General features: G+C 38.6%; 2 protein-coding genes across 11 annotated transcripts in view; both read left to right on the top strand.

Annotated features, from left to right (window-relative positions):
* Nucleotides 1-19,702, top strand: part of LOC149623273 (maltase A2-like) — a 103,296-nt gene extending 83,594 nt beyond the window's left edge. For 8 of the 10 annotated variants that reach the window (XM_089852705.1, XM_089852708.1, XM_089852710.1 and 5 more), the window contains 5 exons: nucleotides 8,901-9,594; nucleotides 9,653-9,994; nucleotides 16,933-17,201; nucleotides 17,617-17,989; nucleotides 18,258-19,702. In XM_089852705.1, coding sequence (XP_089708831.1) covers nucleotides 8,956-9,594; nucleotides 9,653-9,994; nucleotides 16,933-17,201; nucleotides 17,617-17,989; nucleotides 18,258-18,755 — 2,121 coding nt within the window. In that variant the 5' untranslated portion in view covers nucleotides 8,901-8,955 and the 3' untranslated portion in view covers nucleotides 18,756-19,702. Of the gene's footprint in view, nucleotides 1-5,658; nucleotides 6,542-6,598; nucleotides 6,709-6,782; nucleotides 6,878-8,900; nucleotides 9,595-9,652; nucleotides 9,995-16,932; nucleotides 17,202-17,616; nucleotides 17,990-18,257 lie in introns of those variants that run through there. The other 2 variants (XM_089852712.1, XM_089852714.1) reach the window with 2 other exon arrangements.
* On the top strand, nucleotides 756-2,342 carry LOC149623274 (uncharacterized). The gene is made up of 4 exons (XM_089852423.1): nucleotides 756-1,169; nucleotides 1,237-1,402; nucleotides 1,465-1,602; nucleotides 1,814-2,342. The coding sequence occupies exons 1-4, from the start codon at nucleotides 1,007-1,009 to the stop codon at nucleotides 2,280-2,282; spliced, it is 936 nt and encodes a 311-aa protein (XP_089708549.1). The 5' UTR covers nucleotides 756-1,006; the 3' UTR covers nucleotides 2,283-2,342.
* Nucleotides 19,703-19,853: the final 151 nt, after the last annotated feature.

Here is a 19,853-nt window from a genome sequence, read left to right as displayed (position 1 = left end):
CAGACCTCTAAACCTTAAATTAATGAACTTATGGTTCACTTATATTCGAATGTTTAAACTAACTTATGCCAAAAAATCAACAGCTTTGTAATATTCATCACCTTTTAATTTCAAATTTATCAACTTATGGTTCGCCTGTATTTGAACGTTCTTCACTATTGCGCTGTCAAAAGACTGAGCATCTTTGAAAAGTTCATGACCTCTGACCCACACCTCAGTCGATTGAACCATACGAAAATCATAGCCTTCTGTTTCGCTTCCAATCGATTTCGATGTTTAACTTTGCCAAAATTCATTGCAAACCTAGTTTTCAGTAGGAAGAAAGCCATAGTTTGGTGGCGTTTCTCTTTGATGTCGTTAGGAGCGTCTGATGGGATGAACTTTCAAAGCTTTTATACAAGAAATGGTCAGCGGATTTCGCTGTACGCGTCTTATTTGCCCTGCATGCTCCTGGAAGCGTATATATATATATATACACGTTCCTTTGGTTCTTAAGAACCTTCCGTTTCTGTTATAGTTTCAGTTCCTGTCTGGTATTAGAGAGTAATCTTCTTTATCGGGGAAAAGCTTAGAGAAGCGTTAGAACTTTGCAGATAGTCCGATTTAGGACGTATGAACGAAGGATGGTCCGTGTATTTCTCAGAATAAAAATATATCTCTGGTGTCATTTCAATTTTCCGCGTGTACACTCGTGAGAAACTTACTAAAGGCTAGTTTTCACTGGGCAAAAACGCGGCGGAAAAGGCTTTCCGCGCAGTTTGCGTAAAAATATTTTACGTAAAATAATTCGGAAAGCTAGCGATTTTACGTGGAAATACACGGAATTGAAGTTCTATCTTTCCGCCGTTATTTAAAAAAAACGCGAAGTGGTAGCCAATCACTGACGGTCTCGTGGTGGCGCTTTAACGTAGTCTCGCGCTATCTATTTTCGCGCACTTTATTATGTCGTTGGGCCTTGGCGAGAAACGTCAGACTGGGAAGAGTCGCTGTCCACTGATTGTTTAAAATGCCGCCGAAATCAAAGAAGATGACAGATAAAGAACAAGAACAATTTATTGATGAAGTTCGTGACCATCCCTTTTTATATGACAAAGCGAATCGTTGTTTCAAAAACAACGATATGAAAGATAACAGATGGAAAGCTATTGGGGCTATGTTCGGTATATCAGGTGAATTAAATGTAAACATTAATACCTAAGCACTCTTTCTATAGTACGTGGTTTCTAATTTGTTTAGGCTCAGAGGCCTCAAAGAAATGGAAAAGTATCCGGGACAGATATTTAAAAGAGAAAAGGACTACAGAGATGAGGAGCGGAGCCGGTTTGGATGACATTATTGTTCCTACGTGGAAGAAATATAAAATCCTTGATGGATTCCTAAGCAGAACAGTATCCCACCGACAGTATGTTCCATGTTATTTCAGCACTCAGTGAATTATTGAAAGATTTACCCATCTAATTGTAGAACTTTCAATAATATGGAAAATACAACGGCAAAGGAGTCTGTAGAGAATTCACTGGGTCGCGAAGATGAGTCGCAAGCTGAGGACACCTCTAAAACAGCAGATGAACTTTTCAAAAGTACTCAGTTTACACCGCCAAGGTTAGGTTCACTTTTGAATAACCGTAATAAAATATGTAACTAAGTCCCATAGCCCCCAATGCTAGGATATGTGTCGGAGTAGTGGGTGGGTACTTCAGTAAGCACCCAGGGCTATGGCTATTATGATGTTAACAAAGAAAAATTATACAAGTTCCTCCCACATCCATCCCTTCTTGATATAACAAAGTAATCTAACTATGTACCTTAACAGTGGTTTCTTAAAGACTGTCACCAATCAAACGCATTACGAAAACATGAGTGATGATGAAGTAGATTTGGGAAAAGATGATGAAATAATTAAAGAAACTTCAAATGCATCGGAACAAAGTAAACAAAATGAAGATTCTGCTAAAAGCTGTAAATCCATTGAAGAACCTCAGGTGGCTATAGCTGGTGACACCAAACCTGAAGACCGCAATCCACTTCCATCTCATCGCAAGCGCAGGAAGGATGAAATTGAAACTAAAATGATGAACATGCTTGAGGCTGCTACTTCAAATTTTAATAAACTGGTGCCCAAAAAATTGGAAAGAACAGAAGAGAAAGAGTGTGAAAAGGATGAAACGTTCCATTACTTTCAAAGTTGCATGCACAGATTTAAAAGACTGAAGGCTGATCAGCAACGTAAGATGAGATACAAAATTGAAACATGTTTCTTCGAAATAGAAGATGAAAACTAAATATTTTATTTGTTAACAATTTAATGTCATTAAAGAACATAGTTATAAATTGTTTTTGAATGTCCTTCGCTCATTTATTTACATCCTAGTTACTTGAGGTATTTGTTTGTCAATAGCACCTTCATTGGATAGATAGCCGGCTAATCTGTCCTTCAGTACTTGCGCTATCTGACTTCTTTGATTTGGCCTTCGGTGTTCTACTAGATCCCTGATTGCACCATCTCCTTGAAGAAGATTTCTCCAGAGTCCATTTTCTGTGAGTTCTCCAGTGTCATCTTCAAAATCAGCTAATTCTACAGGGTTGTATCTGCGTTGGTGCTTAGATTTACCTAACTCATCAGTGATTAGGTAGTTATGGAGACACACTGTTGCTTTGATGATCCTATCTACATTTTCTGGATTGGCTTTTATGGTTTTTTGGTAAATACCCCACTGGGCTGCCATAATACCAAAAGTGTTCTCAATTACTCTCCTAGCACGAGAGAGCCGATAGTTAAAAATTCGTTGAGTCATTGTAACTCCCTTTGATGTAGAATAGGGACGCATTAGATTTGGTAGTTGCGGAAAAGCCTCGTCGCCGATGAAATAATATGGAAATTTTATGTTTGAATTAGGCAAAGAGCGGGGGTGTGGTAGTGGTAAACGGTTATGTTTCACTTTAGCTCCAAAGACTGAAGATGTAAAGATACCACCATCACTTTCACTACCATAACTCCCAATGTCAACCATTGTAAAACGATAATGGGCGTCACACATGGCCATTAAAATGACGCTGAAACTTTTCTTGTAGTTATAATATTTTGATCCTGAATTTGCAGGACACTGTATGTAAACATGTTTGCCATCGATAGAACCACAGCAATGGGGCAAATCCCATTCCTCATAAAATCCTTTACTAATTTCTGCCCATTCAACGGGGTTTTGAGGCATCTTCACGTAGATATGTGACATAGCTTCCCAAATGGCTTCACACGTTTCACGGATTATGTTAGATATGGCCGTTTTACTAATCCGGAATCCAAAACAGAGGGATACCTGAGTGTCTCCACTAGCTAAATATCTGATGAGACAATAGAGTTAACTATAGCCCTACACATTTACTAAGAAAGACTGCGACCTGACCTCATAGAAATCATGGAGTTACGTCAGGCTGAATTAGACTAGTCTAGGTTAAATATTATTAGCTTTAATGGGGGGGGGGGTCAGGTTGCAGTCTTCTAGACATGTAATATATCAATGCAAGCATTTCGAAGCTATATGACATTCAATAATTACCTCAAACAAAGTGCTAATCTCTCTTCAGCGCATATTGGTTTTCTGAAATTAGTCGTTTTCTTCGAGATTTTGTCCCTGATCAAACTTAATATAAAGTCAAATTGCTCTTTCGTCATGCGAAAAAACCTACATTGAAACAATATACATATTGATTATGTACATACATAGAAACATAGATACCAAATTGCAAAGGCTTATTACATGTAATGTTTCTCGCTGTCTCCATCCCTCATTTCTTGAATTAAATGTCGAAAATAGCCCTTCTCCTCTCGTTTCAAAAATATTCCTCTTACCCAAAACCTTCTTTCATAAACCGTTTTGGAGTAATTTCTCCACAAATTAAAAGCCAAAATCGCATTAACTAGTTGAATAAATGCCAGAATATAATCCCCGGTGTCAACCTCAACCGCGTCCATTTTGTTTGTCCTTTGCCCTTTGACGTAAGTCTTCTTTAGCGCTAGATGCGCATGCGCTAAATAAATCCGCGAAATACAAAACGCCGGAAAACGTCCTTAGTGAAAACCTGTCGCGGAAACGTCGCCAACTTTCCGCCAAATTAAAAATATTTTGCGCCGCTTTGCGCCGCGTTTTTGCCCAGTGAAAACTAGCCTTAACGCCTTAAAAATAGTTTTGCTTTTACCGCGTGGACAGTTGTTACGGTATTAGGCTTAGCATTAATCTTAGAGCTTAAAAGAAGGCTTAATTAGGTTAATGGAGGTATTTATGATAGTGCACGACGTAAGCCTTGGTTTTGGTTTTCATTATTAGCTTCCGGGACAAAGTTTCGACTAATCATATCGCTAGAAACTCACGTGACTGATTAGAGTCGTTTCATTATCCTATTAAAACCATTACAAGTAAGCCTAGGTCATAACCTTTCATACCAGCGGCGGTACGCAGTTTCCTCAGTGTGCTTTTACAGTAAGCTGAGGAAAGACTTCGTTCCCTCGCTCCAGCGACCTAGCAAGCACGCTGAGATAAATGATGACCCTCTGTTTTTGGCAGATTTTTTTTTATTCTCCAACCAACTCCTCCTACTCCTAGTTCTTTCGCGTAACCTTCATCCTCTTTTTAAGGAAGTATAAACCTTTAGCAAGTTCCATACGATCCCAGGAACGATTTACAACGAAGAGTATGCCATAATGGCGTGTTTGAAACATTAAGGGCGGAGAGTTTCTACCTGTTGTACTTTGAAAATGGGATCGTTGGAAATTTACCACGGTATGATGATCCAAGCACGCGGACAATTTTATATAAAACCAACATGTGCTTTGGAGTGTGGTAAAACGGGAATTGGCGGGAATGGGCGATAACAGGCAACAATGCATCTTTTTTTAGGTTTTTAAGGATTTTGGGGTTTTTCGTGCTATTCTTAAAGTGGTCCCACTTGGAGCTGCTTTGGGATGGGTTTTATTTTTATTTTCAGGGACCCACAGTTTTGTCTCAGACTTAAACCTAGCAACCATCTTTCTGGAATGGATTATTTAGAGAGATTCAGGGTTAGTTTTATAGCTAGTGTGTACAGTCAAGAGAAATGTCTTTCTCTGGTCGTCACTCTAAGCCCAAGGATAACGGTTTAGAGTTAGTCTTCGGGGAGATTTTCTTTCAATTTCTACGACATTCTTTTTGTACCTTAAAGGTTGGTTTGTTTACCGTTTTGTTTAGGCTTGCGCGAAATTTTTTTCATAGTAGTTAGGTTGTGGAATTCTCACTTAGTCGGGTATGTTATTGACGGTTAAGGTTTATTTGGAGTTTTCAGGCCAAAGGATATGTGAATTAGTTATAACTTTAACAACAACTTATTCTTTGTTTGTTACTTGTTGTTTGTTTATTAACTTAAGTATCTATTGTTAAGCCTTTCCCCCGTGAAGACCAAGTTTGATATTAAAGGTTATAGTTCGTTTTTACGCTCAAGGATATGTAAATTAGTTAAAACTTTCGCGGCAATTAAATTTTCCAACTTTGGTTCGACTTAAAAGTCGTTTAACCCTAACGTGGGCTCTCCCGGTGGTTTGTAAACATAAACTTTAATAACCCTTTGCCCTTAAGCCTAATGAAAATTATATTCCCTAAAGATTGGCTATCTATAATCCATCCAAACACTAAACATCTGTTCCAAATCTACTTTACAACAACAATTGAGTTTTCCCAAGATGTTACGTATACATCGTTGCTACTAGCTCGCGAGGCCTGAAAGGTTATGGTTTATAATAGCTGTAAAATACCTATATATCGTGAGGATTAATTAGGTATTTAATAGTGGCCGAACACCTCGATTACTATCTTTGTTAATAACAGCATCTATTAATAATTCCGCGCTTAACGAGCCTGCGAACCCGTAGGGCCCAAAATCGTAAAGCTTTCCGACGTTATGGGTCGAACCAAGCTCAAATTGAAAACATGGAGACTTGGATTACAGGGATTTCAGAATTTAAGCCTTGGTTATATCAATTTATATAGATGTTTTACAGGGATCACAGGCTTACCACTGTGTTTCAAACCTCCACGATTTCAATTTGAGATTTTAGATTCGAACCATTATCACGAGTTAGATAACAGAGATGCTTTAGTAGATATTTAGGTTGTAACTTTGTCAATTTCTCTCATCTATAGATTTCGGTGTTTAGAATATGGGAGTTAGATAGGCCTAAAGTTATCCACAAATTCTTGGAATACGCTTCGGGGCCGAGTCGACCCATCCTAAGCAACGCGGTGCGGTTTAGAGCTTCACCAAGGCTTTAGGCAAACTATTCCAGCGTTATTCTATAGACTTACAGATATTTGATGAACGGTTTGACCTATTTTGGCCTATTAAATTGAAACACTGTTTCGCATAATTGGCATTGATAAACTATGGAGATAAACATCCTGTCCAAAACAGGAATGGATTTGGGCCAATATCGATTGGAGGATTATATTTATGTTTATTCAGCATTACGGTGCACTGACTAAACTCTGAGACACTCCACTAACAAATCAGAACGGTAAACATTCTAATTTCATCACCATTCATTCGGAGTAATCTATCCATTTTAAATTAGCTCAAGGGCATATCTTTGGTAATGTAGTAGACAGTAGAACCATGAGTGTGTGCAATTTAAGCTAAATTGAAAGCCTTTCGCACAGCTCCCCAACCCCCTGGCGTCGACCAGTAAGAACCCTTAATTTTCTCTGTACTCCCACCTATGCACTAGCTCCTTGTAAATTCTCTATAACCGTTGACAGATACGTTAAAAGACACCGCAAAATCCTAAATTGCAATCATGAAGATTAATGGGTCGGCTACGTTGGTTAGGGTAACGTGGATCGAGAGACAAGAGGTATGGGAAGGCCTTTCCCAGGCAAGCCTTGGTACCAAGTTTTAGGCTTAGCTAACAGGATACGAGGGGGCTTTCCTGGTAGGGCGAAACCGTGGAGACCAAGGCCCGACCTTATTAAATCAATTTGCGGCAGCTTATTAGAGACAAAACTGATGTGTGCATGCATGAGATGGGAGTATCATGATATCGAATATTAGAAACGGGGTACGAATGCACGTGCCTACAGGACGTATATGCCCCGGGTTTCGTTCAAAGTCACGAGCGACTTTGAATAAGGCCTATTTCTTTCAGCACCCTGAATGAATTCGAACGCAGCCTCTTTCAACCCCTCTCTCTTGAACCTGCTCCCCATCTCATCTACGTCCTATAGCTGATACTGTAGTCGGAGTTTTAGTTGCCGTCTTTTTATCCTTCATACATGTAAGGGGATAATTAGGCTTAGTTCGCGTAAAATAAGATGATTGATTCGCTTCTATTAGGGACCATTTTTAGGCGCACCGGTGGGAGGGAAAATATTCAGTAATGGAAGTGATTTGTTTTTTGTTACCCCCTTTGCCCCCCTCTGTACCCTATCTCATAAAAATTTTGTGTCATTTGGCGCTTTGAGTACAATGACTGGCCTTTAGGAACTGGAGCTGCTTTAGTAACTCCCCTGATGGTTGACGAATTTCAAATTCTTGATCGAAAAGTGTCTTGGGTATTTTTGACGTCGTGTTATTGGCTAAATTTTTTTGACAAATGATTTGAAAGAGTTATTACGAAGTTGGAAGGAACTGTGTGCGAAGAATGAAAAAATTTTTTGTTGATAAACACAAAAGTGTTTGGCAGTTAAAATAAATTTTAGGGATGCTTCTAAAGTTAGGGGAATCTAAACTAAAGGCTAAGCACTAACTTTCCTTTAAATTGGGTGTAAGGTAGGGCTTGGTTTGTTAATTTGTTTTAAATTCAAAGTCTAACTCAAAACTCAAAGGTATAAGCTTTAGAATTAACGATTTAAATTTAGTAGGTCACCTTTAATGCGATTTAAACAGGATAATTTAAAATCTCGCTTCAGGAAACCTCATTAGAGCGTATAGAAGCATTAACCCGATCACGTGACAGAGGCAATCCTCGAGTGCTTCCCTTAACGATTGAGTCATGATCTATCTAGGTATCTGGCGTAATAATGCTTTCAAATTTGGGTTAAGTTCGCTTTGTTTAAACACTTAATCAACATTTAAAGGTCGTAGTTCATTTCAAGCGGGTCATATTATACATATAATAATAATAACCTTGTTGCGAGTTAAGCGACTTAAGCCCCGGCTCTTTTGTGGTGAGATTATTCACGTGATGTTTGCCTAGAATTGTATATTATATTGCAAATTAATTATTTATGAAACAAACTCTAATTAATTAAATATAAGCGCGAATATATCTTTGAAAATTTGTATATTCAGGGTATTTTAATCCTCCTCTATTAATCAAAAATATCGATTAATTTAAGGCGCTTTTCGATCCTTATTTTGAAGGGACGCTCAATAATTTAAATTAGTTCGTTGTGATAATAAAAGATCATAACTTGGCGAATGTTATATTTCAGTTTATACCTCAGTTTATTTACTTCATATTAGATTCAATTTTCTCTAACCTTTGACACAATAAATCTATTTGAAACCCCTACGGAGATTTTCTACCGGATTCGTAGATTAAATTTGGACTTTAATGTTTTGTCTTTTTCGTTTCGAATGAAGACAGAGGTCTGGGGATTCTCTAGTTTAGTCTGGAGAAATCTGTTAGGAAATTCCACTCTTAGAAAAAGAAGGATGGACTATTAATTAGAACGTGTCTTCACATTTCGCAATGATTTAATTAGTTAAAGTTGGAATGCTTTAGGCCTTGGCAACATTTGAAATGTAGGGCTAGTAGATCCTTAGAGATTCGAGATTAAATGCGTTTCGGAATTATTATTTTTCGTAAAAATTTCCAACCTAAGTCGAGTACCGATTCCCCTGGAGATAAAAGAGAACTATTTTTTGACTTTCAGGCTGGCGGTAAGCCTTTCAATCTGTCCTGAATGAGACCCTCGAAGCCTAGTAGAGATGGTGGACACTAACCAACTGCTTTTCGACGATTGCTCCCCGGAATTAGAAACATCCACCGGGATGGTCCAACAAATTGGTACAACACCGGCTACGGTGGCTGGACTTTCCAACGGTCTCGCCCTGTTCGAAGCGACCCCGATGAACACTTACGAACTCTTACGCTCACCTCCCTCCACCATCAGCCTAGTAGGTTTGACCACGCCAACCTTAACGGACGAACTGGCTAACGGTGGTCCGAATGGTGGGATTGTCTCGGCGGTCTCTAAGAGTTCATCGACAGAGAGTGAATATGGCGGAACGGAACCCGGTTGTTCTACGAGATTACTTGACAAGGACCAATGCGACATCAAGATTGTTCAACAGCCGCGCTTGTGCGCGTGCCCACCCAGCCCTTTCGCGTTTAATTCCATGAGAACTGCACACGTGCCCGTATTTTTTCGGCCGTTGGAAGTGGCCTTTGTCCACTGGAACTGGCCAGCGATTCGTCTATTTTTCTTGGTCGTTTTTTGCGGCTCTCTCTTCGCAATGGTGTGCGTGGTACTGGGACTGTTGCTCACTGTCAAGAACGATTGCGTGTCCAGAAAAGACTGGTGGAAAGGTGTCGTTATGTACGAGATATTTCCAGCTTCTTTCCAGGTAAGATTTTCGACCTTTTGATTACGTAAACCTAAGCCTAAACCTTTATTGCTCCCAGGATACGGATGGAGATGGTTTCGGAGACATGAATGGGGTGCTTCAAAGGCTCGAGTACATCGAGAGCTTGGGCGTGAGTGCGGTCCGTTTCAACTCGATCTTCAGCGCGCTTGACTACCCGCTCGAGTACGAGCACGTCATTGACTTTCAAAATGTCGACCCTCACTTGGGGCGCATTGAACATTTCGAGCGCGTCGTGCGTGAATTGCACCGGCGCGGAATTCGCGTCGTTCTCGACATCAACCCCACGGTCACCAGCGATCAACACACGTGGGCCGCTCATTGGTTGCTCAATAATTTCCCAGAATACGAAGGCTTCTACATTAACACTACGGAATCTTACGTGAGTACTTCGACATTGTTTTAACATACCATTGTATATCCGCACCCGATCTAGACCAAGTCCCCGAAAACCCGCGTTAAATTAAATTCAGTCTTCTGAAATATTGGAAAATATATACTAAGCCTAATCTGACAAAGATAAATTCGTCTACTCCCGCGTTATTTTCCCTCCAAATTGAGTCGCGTAATTAAGTTAGAACTGTCATCCTGTAGACTATTTAGTCCGGGAGTGGAATTTTCCACATCCATAATCGGTTACTTAGTAACCTACTCGAAATATACGCGACACAAAATAAAATTTTGAAATAATCCATTTTTCTCCTTCGCATCTGGCGCTCCCAGATATGTAAACCGGAAACGTCTAATAACTCCCTCCCGAAATTAATGAAGTATACTTCAGTAATACTTCGGGAGGTCCACGCAGCAAAGCCCAAAGATAGGAACGTAATTATTTAAAACAATTATCGTACTAGGACCGTTCGCGAGGTTTCTCTATTAATTTTATTTTCTCTTTTGGTCTGTCCCTGGTAAGAGTCCCACTATTCCCTAAGAGCCTAAGAGGGTGGAGGCGAAACTCAAACTCCTCCCCGTAAATTATTCCGTGTTGGCTCGATGACCCAACTTCCTCCTAGTATTCATCCTCTTAGGAAGCTCGCGCTTTCTAGTCAGGAATTCACATTGTACTCTCTTCAAGCCTAGATGTTCCCCGAAATAGATTAAACTGAAGCTAACAGAGTATGCCATTCTCGATTCGATAAGATCTCGTATGTAATTGCCTAACCTTATTGGTGGTAATAACTTCTGATTAATTTACTCGAAGACGGCGCGAATCATTCCACCGTGAGCATCTAGGGTGCAGGACCGACGTCTTTAACGCGATTTAGAACGTATACTTATAGGAGGCTAGCGATGGCACGGAATCGGAGAGGTTTTAGGATGAGAGCGGGCCTTGGAGAGAGATGGAAATGGTATACGGTACGGTACCAGCATCCCTAACGTTGGCAATCGATAAATACCGAGGCAAACCGACTAAGGAATGAGTGAAAGTGGTGGTATATTCTTTAACCCTTTCCCAACAATACGACAGGGAAAGTTTGTCCGCGTTCTTTGAAAAGTTCTGTTCTGATTGTTTCGTGAAATTTATCAAGGAATGTTAGTAAATACCTCTTATTTGAATAAGATATGTTCCATAAGTATGCCACTTCATATAGTTCGTAATGCTAGAGACTTACTGAGAGCTAGTTCGAGAACGACGCGAGAATTGACTACACGTGGTTTTGCAGTCCACTGCATCCATCTTCCGATTTAGACTGTACTAAGCCTTTGACAGCGCCTCACCAGAGAAACTAAATATATGGAACATATCTTATGAACTTATGTTTGAATTGAAGAAAAAGGTATCAAGGCCTATATCTTCCATTCAAATGGTCAATATTCTGTAGTCTACCTGAAATTGAAAGCAAGGGATATAATTTTTCTCATGCAAAGCCTAACTTTTAATATGTCAAAAATATTCTTGCTTTGTGATGTGTGAACTCGACCCAATGTGTATATATCGTATATATTTGCAAGGATATCTTTATTGTATTGCAAATTTCTGTTGCGTATATCGTATAGGAACCGCATCTGAGCGTGGCAAAGAGTTAAGTCCGATTTTCCTCTCTCACACCCTCATTTTCCCCCAAAACAAACCAACACCTTGAACCTAATTAGCATACAGGGCATCGGGGAGGGACGGGGCGGGCGATACAAACTCGATTCTCTTATCTATTGAAGCACTCTGTTTCTGAACCCTTTGGTGTGCACCTTTCGTTTGGCATTTTCCCCGTTCGTTTATGCATTTGTTTTTCGGGACTGTAACACGTACGTCCCAAAGTGGCAAGACGGAACCTTGATAGCTTTTAGGAATGGGTGTTTGAACTTCTCTCGAAACGAATAAAGTCATTAAATGGCTTTAATTTCATTTGATGTTGTTACGAATGGAACCCCAGCTTCCTTCGTGATACTATAACTAAAGCTCTTTTTGGTTGCGGATATTTAAATTTTACCATTTTCATATATGGAGATAGCACCATAGACACTGTAATTCTCGGTTTTCAAAACCGTTTACCAGATTGAATGGTTGTGTCGATAGGAATTTCTATTCTAAACTATTTTATTTCTTCTTATACTCAAATAGATCTTTGGGAACAACAATATTTATATATTTTTTGGATATTGCGCTTAAAAACAAAGTACTGAAATTAATTATCGCGACCCCTTTCTTTTTACTGTAAACCTAAAATTTAATTACATCTCAACCATCTCATCTGCTAATTATTTCCCCGTTTATTTTATGCTATTTCGTGCTTCTGGTAAGCAAAGTACGTTGTGGCTTAATGCTTTCGCGTTTTAAACGTCGTTAAAATGGATCGTTCTAGTAGGAATTCATTTCAGCTGGAGTGTACTGTTCTATACTCCTAATTTTCATCTGCGTAATGCGTATGGATTATTAGGATTTAGCCTTGCCACCTGCTGTAAACATTATACCGAATGTCTAGCCCCGTTTATTTAGTTCTTGATCCTAGAAAACGGCTTTTCTAAATGTTGGCCGGGATCATTTTCGTTCTTTTTTTTCTTTTTTTTTCAAAATCTGTGACCAAAATGATAATTTTTGGTTTACGCAAATTAAGGGACTAGCTAGCGACCTCGTTTTTAGGTTTAAGTTTAACTCCCTTTTAAAAATGGTTTTGGGGAGGGTGTTTTCGTTTAATCACCGCGAGGTATTGTTTGTTAATGTAGATTATTTACGTGTTGCGAAATTTAATTTTGAAAATGGACTTTGCGGTGAGATAATGTGAAAAGGGAGAATGGATCGTTTATCATATTGGGCAGCGCGCGCAGAGACGCTAAGCCTAATCTTAAGGATTTAGGCTTAAGCGAGTGGGTGATTGATCTCGCCCAATATAAACCCAAGCCAAATTTTACTAAGCCTTGTTAATTTAGGCCTAAATGTATTTAAATGTAGATAAGTGGATAAAAATAGACCTACTTGCTAATTTAGGCCTAAAATGCAGGTTTATATAGTAACTATGCTTTGTTAATGTATTAATGAAATTTTATAAATTGATGATTATATGTTGGAATTTGTAAATTACTGGTAGAAAATAGGCCAAATTTTGCTAAGCCTCGCAACAATCTCATTTTACCATAATTAAATTTCAAAACTTTTGCAATTTTAGGCTTAAATTTTCGTTTCAAAACAAGTGTAATCTAATCTGACCTACTTTTGAAGAGCAATTGGGTATATTTGCATAAATAAAAGTTGTAAATTTCTATTTCCCTTTAATATACACCACTATCTAGTCTGTTTGAAAGTAAAAAATGAAAAGTAGATATAGTCCATCAAAAAAACGTTAAGTTCCGCCCCGAACCTCGGTATTAAATTTTTTTTCTTCAATTCCCGCTGATATAAAATGTTTTTTTATTACTTTTTCGCGAAGCTTTGCGGCAAAGCTGGCCCGAGAAAATCGGAATGTAGACGCATCATACAAAACAAAGAATTGGAACGAAATATCATCTAGGCCTAAACTTTCTTTCAACCTTAATTTCTCCACGAAAAACTTTACATTCCTTTACGAAATAAACCCCTTTCAAGATTGCTTCAAAGAGTCCCGTGGAATTTCAACACGGAAGTTCAATAAAGAGGAAAGTTAAACAGTGGAATTTAGGCGTAAATCCATAAAAATTTCATAGTGGGATGAACCCTACTTCGTCCCAGTTTAAATATTCAATTCGTAATTTAGGCATAACTATGACAAGATTAATATGACCCTCACCTTAAACTGTACTGTATTTTTCACTTGAAACGAAGGCTTCTCCATCCTCCTACTGTAACTTTCATCCTCCCAAACAAAAATAAGAAAATAGTTGGAAAATTCCTTTCCATCGATTTTCGAGATACTTTTTCTTCATTCTTTTTCTCTTTTCTACGTTCTTCATCTTATTTTACTCAAAGGGGGTCCGAGGGGTGTGGCCCCTGGGCGCTCATCTTTCCAACCAGTACCGTGGAAGGGGTAACGGATAGTTTTCTACCCCCTTAAAACCCCCAAAACGGGTAATAAATAGTTTGGGGGCCCATCTCTTAAATGATCAATTTGGGGAAGAGAGAGAGAGGGAAAGAGAATGTAAGGGCCCTTCCGAGCTTGATTTTCCAATTTTTTCCAATATTATTATATATCTTTGTAATATGAACGAATTTGGCGGGAGAGGATGAAGGATTTCAAAGTGCAGAAACTGCTTATTATTTTTTTCCCGCCATTTTCAGTTGGTCTATAAAAATAGAGATAATGCTTTGGGGTTTGATATATTTTTGTCCAGGGTATTTTATGGCTTATAAAAAATTATGAGGAAGAATAGGTCTATTTTTTTTTAAGCCTAAAAGGCATTAATTGAGCTAGGTTCTTAATTAAAAATAAACATAGTTATAATTGGAACAAGGTGTCCCAAGGGTTTATCAATATACTAGCCATATGTTTCCTGCCGATTTACTTTTACTTTTGGATTAAAATTGTTTTTATTTTAATTGATTTACTCGCTTATAGAGGTAAGAAACATTAGCTGTTCCAGTAAACAACTTAATAATTTCTGTAAACTCAGAAAACTAGCCCTGGGTAGTGGGTAAAAGTGTGACACAGTTTGAAAATTAATTAAAAACTATTTTAGCTCAAAGTTGTATATAACCTTTATGAGTTTTTTTATGACATATTCCCCTATTATTGTCTTTGTAATACCTAAAACCTTCCTTTCTGTTTCAGATTCCCTATAACATAAAATAAAACACTATACTTAAGCTTTAAGGGACATAATAACCCAGTACTTTTAGAAGAGCGTAAAACTTCACCAGAGAAAAACATGTACCCAGACCATTTTCTGTTACTTCGACTCTTTAAGCAAAAAATTCCGAGAAAAGCTCTTCGTCCATTGTTATGGATTCAATAAGAGTTAAATGCAGGGAGTAAGAGATATGGGTAATGACGTCTTTAAACCAAATTCTAGCCTCGTGTATTCCGTTTTATTACATCTAGTGCCTAGACCATTGGACAAACTGTAGACCAACGAACCAGATTTTCGTCTTTATTTTTATTCCATGGGCGTTCCATACATTCTCCTTTCCTGAAAGCAATTCCCATACATCCTTTAGATTATACGATTCCTTTCCTAGTTTCCTTTTAAGGATTTTTACGTCTCCTTCTAGTTCAACCAACTAAAGCTAGATTCCCACTTGACCGAAAAAAACCGACGGAAATCACACAGCCAACGGTAGAAATTTTAACTTACGCCGGCGTCCGGCGGTAGACCGTTCACACTACGACTGAATTTTCAGTTTGGCGGTAGATCTTTTTGGGTCACGTGACAAATTGGAGTTGTTTCTACAGCATCTATTTCACACTCTTAATTGGTATCTTTGTCCCCTTGTCGCTTAGATCGTACAAGAAGGGATATTTTCTAACCTCCTCAGTAAAGTCTTCCTTATTAACATCTTATCTCTTTTTACTTCCGTTAATTTAATTTTTCTTTCATGGTGGTATGTTTCCGATAAGCCTTGGTCAACCACAAAAAATGGCGGCTATCAGTCGATCTCGCGTATGCCTGCGCTCTTGAAATTTATGACGTTTTCATTGGGATAATTTCATTGGCTGAAACCCCGGCGTAACGCCGAACACGACCGAAAAAATAGAACACAACTTACGCCCGACTGAACGGAAATTCCGTCGGGCTCGGCGTAAAGATTTTTCGGTCGAACCCCTTTCTGCCGGGTTTCCGTCGTGTTTTCCGTCGAGTGGGAATCTAGCTTAAGACCACTAAACGTTAGATACCCCACTCCAACGGAACATAAATTGTAATGGATAATTTTAAACAAAGGGAAAACCTCAATTCCTGGTAGTATTTTTGGGCCTTGGCAGTTAGATAGCTTGGGGAACACGGTATTTAACGAGCTGGGGTACATCCATTGTTCTTTAAACCGAAAGCGTTATTACTCTCTTAGATTCAAGAACCAATAATGCCTCGAACTCTTTCGGGGTATGTTCAAGGAATACGCATTGCAGACAGGATTGAAATTGTTAAGCCTTTGTTTTTATAGTAAACTGAGATTGGAATAGTTAAGCCTAACGTATTGTGATTTATATGGAAATTCTGGTTCAAATAAAAGCGAAGGCCTAACGTACGATTTATCGGCATTTTGATTAGTTAAGACTAATGTAGAATTAAGTAACGCTTGGTTATAGATAAGCCTAATGTGGACTAAAGTGACGCTTGGTAATAGACAAGCCTAATGTAGACATAAGTGGCGCTTGGAATTAGATAAGCCTAACTTAGTATTTAGGGACACTTTGAATGACTAAGTCTAACTTGTATTTAGTGATACTTTAAATAGCTAAATCTAACTTAGCATTTAGTGACACTTTGAATAGCTAAGTCTAACGTACCTTTTTTCAAGTCTATGGTACAAGTACTATTATTTCAAGAGTAAACTGGGATTGAACTAGCTAAGCCTAACGGTATTGCTTTGTAAAACATAATTAATTGAAGCCTTAGAATGGTACCAACGTTTCCAATAGAAAATCTCCCGCCGCTGTTATTTGTACGTCTATACGAAAGCTTTTATATCGAAAGGACTCGTGTCCCTTACTCCCCTCTTGTCCCTTTTAATCCCTATTGTTTCGGGGCCCTATTCAAAATTAATTGTTAACAATTGTGTTGTGTTTCAAAGTAAGATAGATAAAGGAATTATACCCGTTTCATATTAAGGTTTTAATCTCTATGGGGTCGTTACAATAGACGCTGCACTAATAATTACACGCGTTTCGATTGGACCAGCTTTTGAAATTTAAACCTTTCTTTAAAAGAGTATTCTAAAAGGGAGTATGACGCGAGTTTATTCTCTTTCTCTTTTAGGACGAATTCTACCCTCCCATTGGTAAGGTTGACGTCATCGACTTGGAACTTCCTCAACGCATATTCGGAAGCCAAATCTTTCTTAATTGGACGAATCGCGAAGTTCAGCGTGAAATGGCCAACATTTTCCGGTTCTGGTTTCATAAAGGGGTTGATGGTTTTTATTTCAAACACTTGGAACGAATGAAAGTCGGCGATGATCGCGAATTATTGACGGTGCTCAGCCAATGGCGGCATATAGCCGATCATTTTAGCCGAGAGAATGGCAAGTAAGTACTACCGAGAGATCAAAAATTCAATTTTTCCCCGTAAGTTTGTTCCGAGCTAAGCATTCCTAAGGTGATATATATTTTTGAAAATTAACGATGGGTCAAATCGAAAGGAACAGGAATCTAGATTAGTTTAGTTCCGATGTGTATGTATATATATAGAAACCCACGGAAATACGGAAATCCCTCCCCCCGAACTGATTTTATCCTGGGAGTGTTCATTCAAGCGTATATTCCATCCTAATCTCCGAAGTATGTTAACCGCAAAGTTATGAAACCCATTACAAAGAAAAACCAGGCAAAACCCTATCATTGCTTCTAGTTAATAAACTTTAGATAAACGGGAGTTAGGAAAGTAAACGTAATTTACGTTCTCGATTTTTTTTTATTTTTTTTTATTTCCTTCTCCTCTTAGGGGTTGCACCCAAAGGCTTTTGATGTGTTCCATGAGTTTCTTCGAGTCTCTGAGGAACCGCGATAGTTTGCTGTTACCGGCATTGGCCGAAATCTTCGATTTAGTGGACGTTCCGTTGGATTTGACCATTAACGCCACGTCGGATGTTGAAACCCGTCTTCGAGCGGCCGAAGATTGGACGTCGCGCTTGACCACCTTCCCGCGCATCAATTGGAACGTCGGGAGCTCGGAGACGTTCCGCTTGGCTTCACGGATGATCCCGGGTTACAACATGGCCGCCCTCTTCTTACTTCTCTCTATGCCCGGGACTGCAACCATCTACTACGGTGATGAGATACAGTTACAAGATTCGTTCGACGAAGTCACTCAGAAAGTAAGTACCATTCTACCGTTCCCAAGAGAGGACCAGATTTTTTCCCGGATTAGTTAAAGGGATAGTGGCGAACGAAATTTGACATTGACGAGTGTAGGGTCAAGAAAAAGCGTGGCTTGGCGTTTATTAAGTTCTTGTCAATTGAGAGTAAAGTTTGATTGCTCAGATTTGTTACGTACTATCATGCACTTTAATTTTCCTATCGCCGTTAGGCTTTGTAAGTCACTTTAAAGTTACGTACAAACCCATCATCGTGTATACCCATCAGGTTTTTCGAAGCGGTCAGCTGTGTCCGATGCAATGGTCGAATAACCCAAACGGCAACTTTACAAAGAAAGAATCACAACCGTGGCTCCCTATTCACCCGGACTTCCGATCCAACAACGTCAACAATCTAACCACCGATCTCGATGACCTCTCTTCTTTCATACGACTCCGAAACAAATCGTACCCGCTGATCGCCAACCGTTTCCCCGTGACACCAGGAGCGTCTAACGCCGTCAACGCGTCTCATTGGCCACGTCGTATGAACCATAACCTTCTTTACAACACTGACGGACTGATAGCTCTGGAACGTTTCTACCCGCGTCATCCTCGCGTCGTGGTGTGCGTCAATCTGGGCGATTCTGTGCGCGAAATGGACTTATCGGGTGAGTTCCACGAAGCCCAAGTCAAACTGTCAACCGGAACTTCGATAAACCACGAGAGATTCAATCGACTTAATCTCAACCCTGGTGAGGCGTTAGTTGCCGAAATTTTGGAGTGAGTAAAAACTAACAACTGTGACGTCATTTTGCTACTAACAAACTAAAGCGTACAAACATAAGTGTTTATATACTTATAAGCGATTTGTGCTATCAGAGGTTAGATTTTATTTAGATTGTCTCTGACGTAATGACGTAATACTTTAGAAATGGCGGGCCCTGTGACGTAATTATACAATTTTGACCAACTTCCCTTAATTAATGGGGCATAAATAACGCTATACTATATTTTTTATCGTCTGGGGTAGGTATTGATCTCCTTTTCCAACAAATTGAATTGAACTGAATCTAAGACGTGAACTAACAAAACAAAACCAACTTTTAGATTTAGATACTAAAAGTTTTATCGAACTTTAATATTAAAAAAAAAAACTCTTATATGGCAAATTATCCAAATATAGTTAAACTCTATTAAGATACACCATAAAACGCCATATTGCACATAAACTGCTTTCTACTAAAAAATTTGATTTAAACGTCGTATTAAGAATTTAATTTGGGTGATTAAGTTTTAATTAAAAGACGGTGTTATCCTCTCATGATACTCGAAAAAGTACATGATGGTGCCAAAAAAAACCAACAATGACGATGAATATTGACTCATGATACATACCGAAAGCAGTATTACCTGTGATTATGTCGAAAAATTCATTTCGAAAAAAAAGCAAATATACTACTTTGATATTGGGTTTAGAAAAAGTTAAAAAAGAAAGTGTTTTTGGGATTTTAATGAAACTTTCGTCGTTTAACATAAAACCAATCACGTGATTATGAGTTTAATACGTCACTATATAGCGCGTGTACTTATTTTGTTTCGTTATCCCTTTAAAAATGTATGACGAAACTATTTTCCCGCATATAAATGAAGTTATATTATACTTTATAAACTTGTAGATAAACATAAAACCCATCGAAGGACAAAAAAATATATATATAAATATAAAAGTTACCCCCCCCCTCCCCCCATGCCATAACTTATACCATAACAAAAGCGTAAAAAAAAATATTATAAACATAAAAAATATCAGTTTTGTTTAAAAGTAGATATACCTTAAAAAAAGAAAAAGACCGCAAAAAATATAATATATAGGACTCCAAAA

Source organism: Phalangium opilio, unplaced genomic scaffold, assembly GCF_054372755.1.
Source record: "Phalangium opilio isolate 3A_F unplaced genomic scaffold, DU_Popi_V2 ptg000113l_1, whole genome shotgun sequence".
Taxonomy (NCBI): domain Eukaryota; kingdom Metazoa; phylum Arthropoda; class Arachnida; order Opiliones; family Phalangiidae; genus Phalangium; species Phalangium opilio.
The sequence above is the reverse complement of the archived record's forward strand: the minus strand, read 5'-3'. Positions and strand labels throughout refer to the sequence as shown.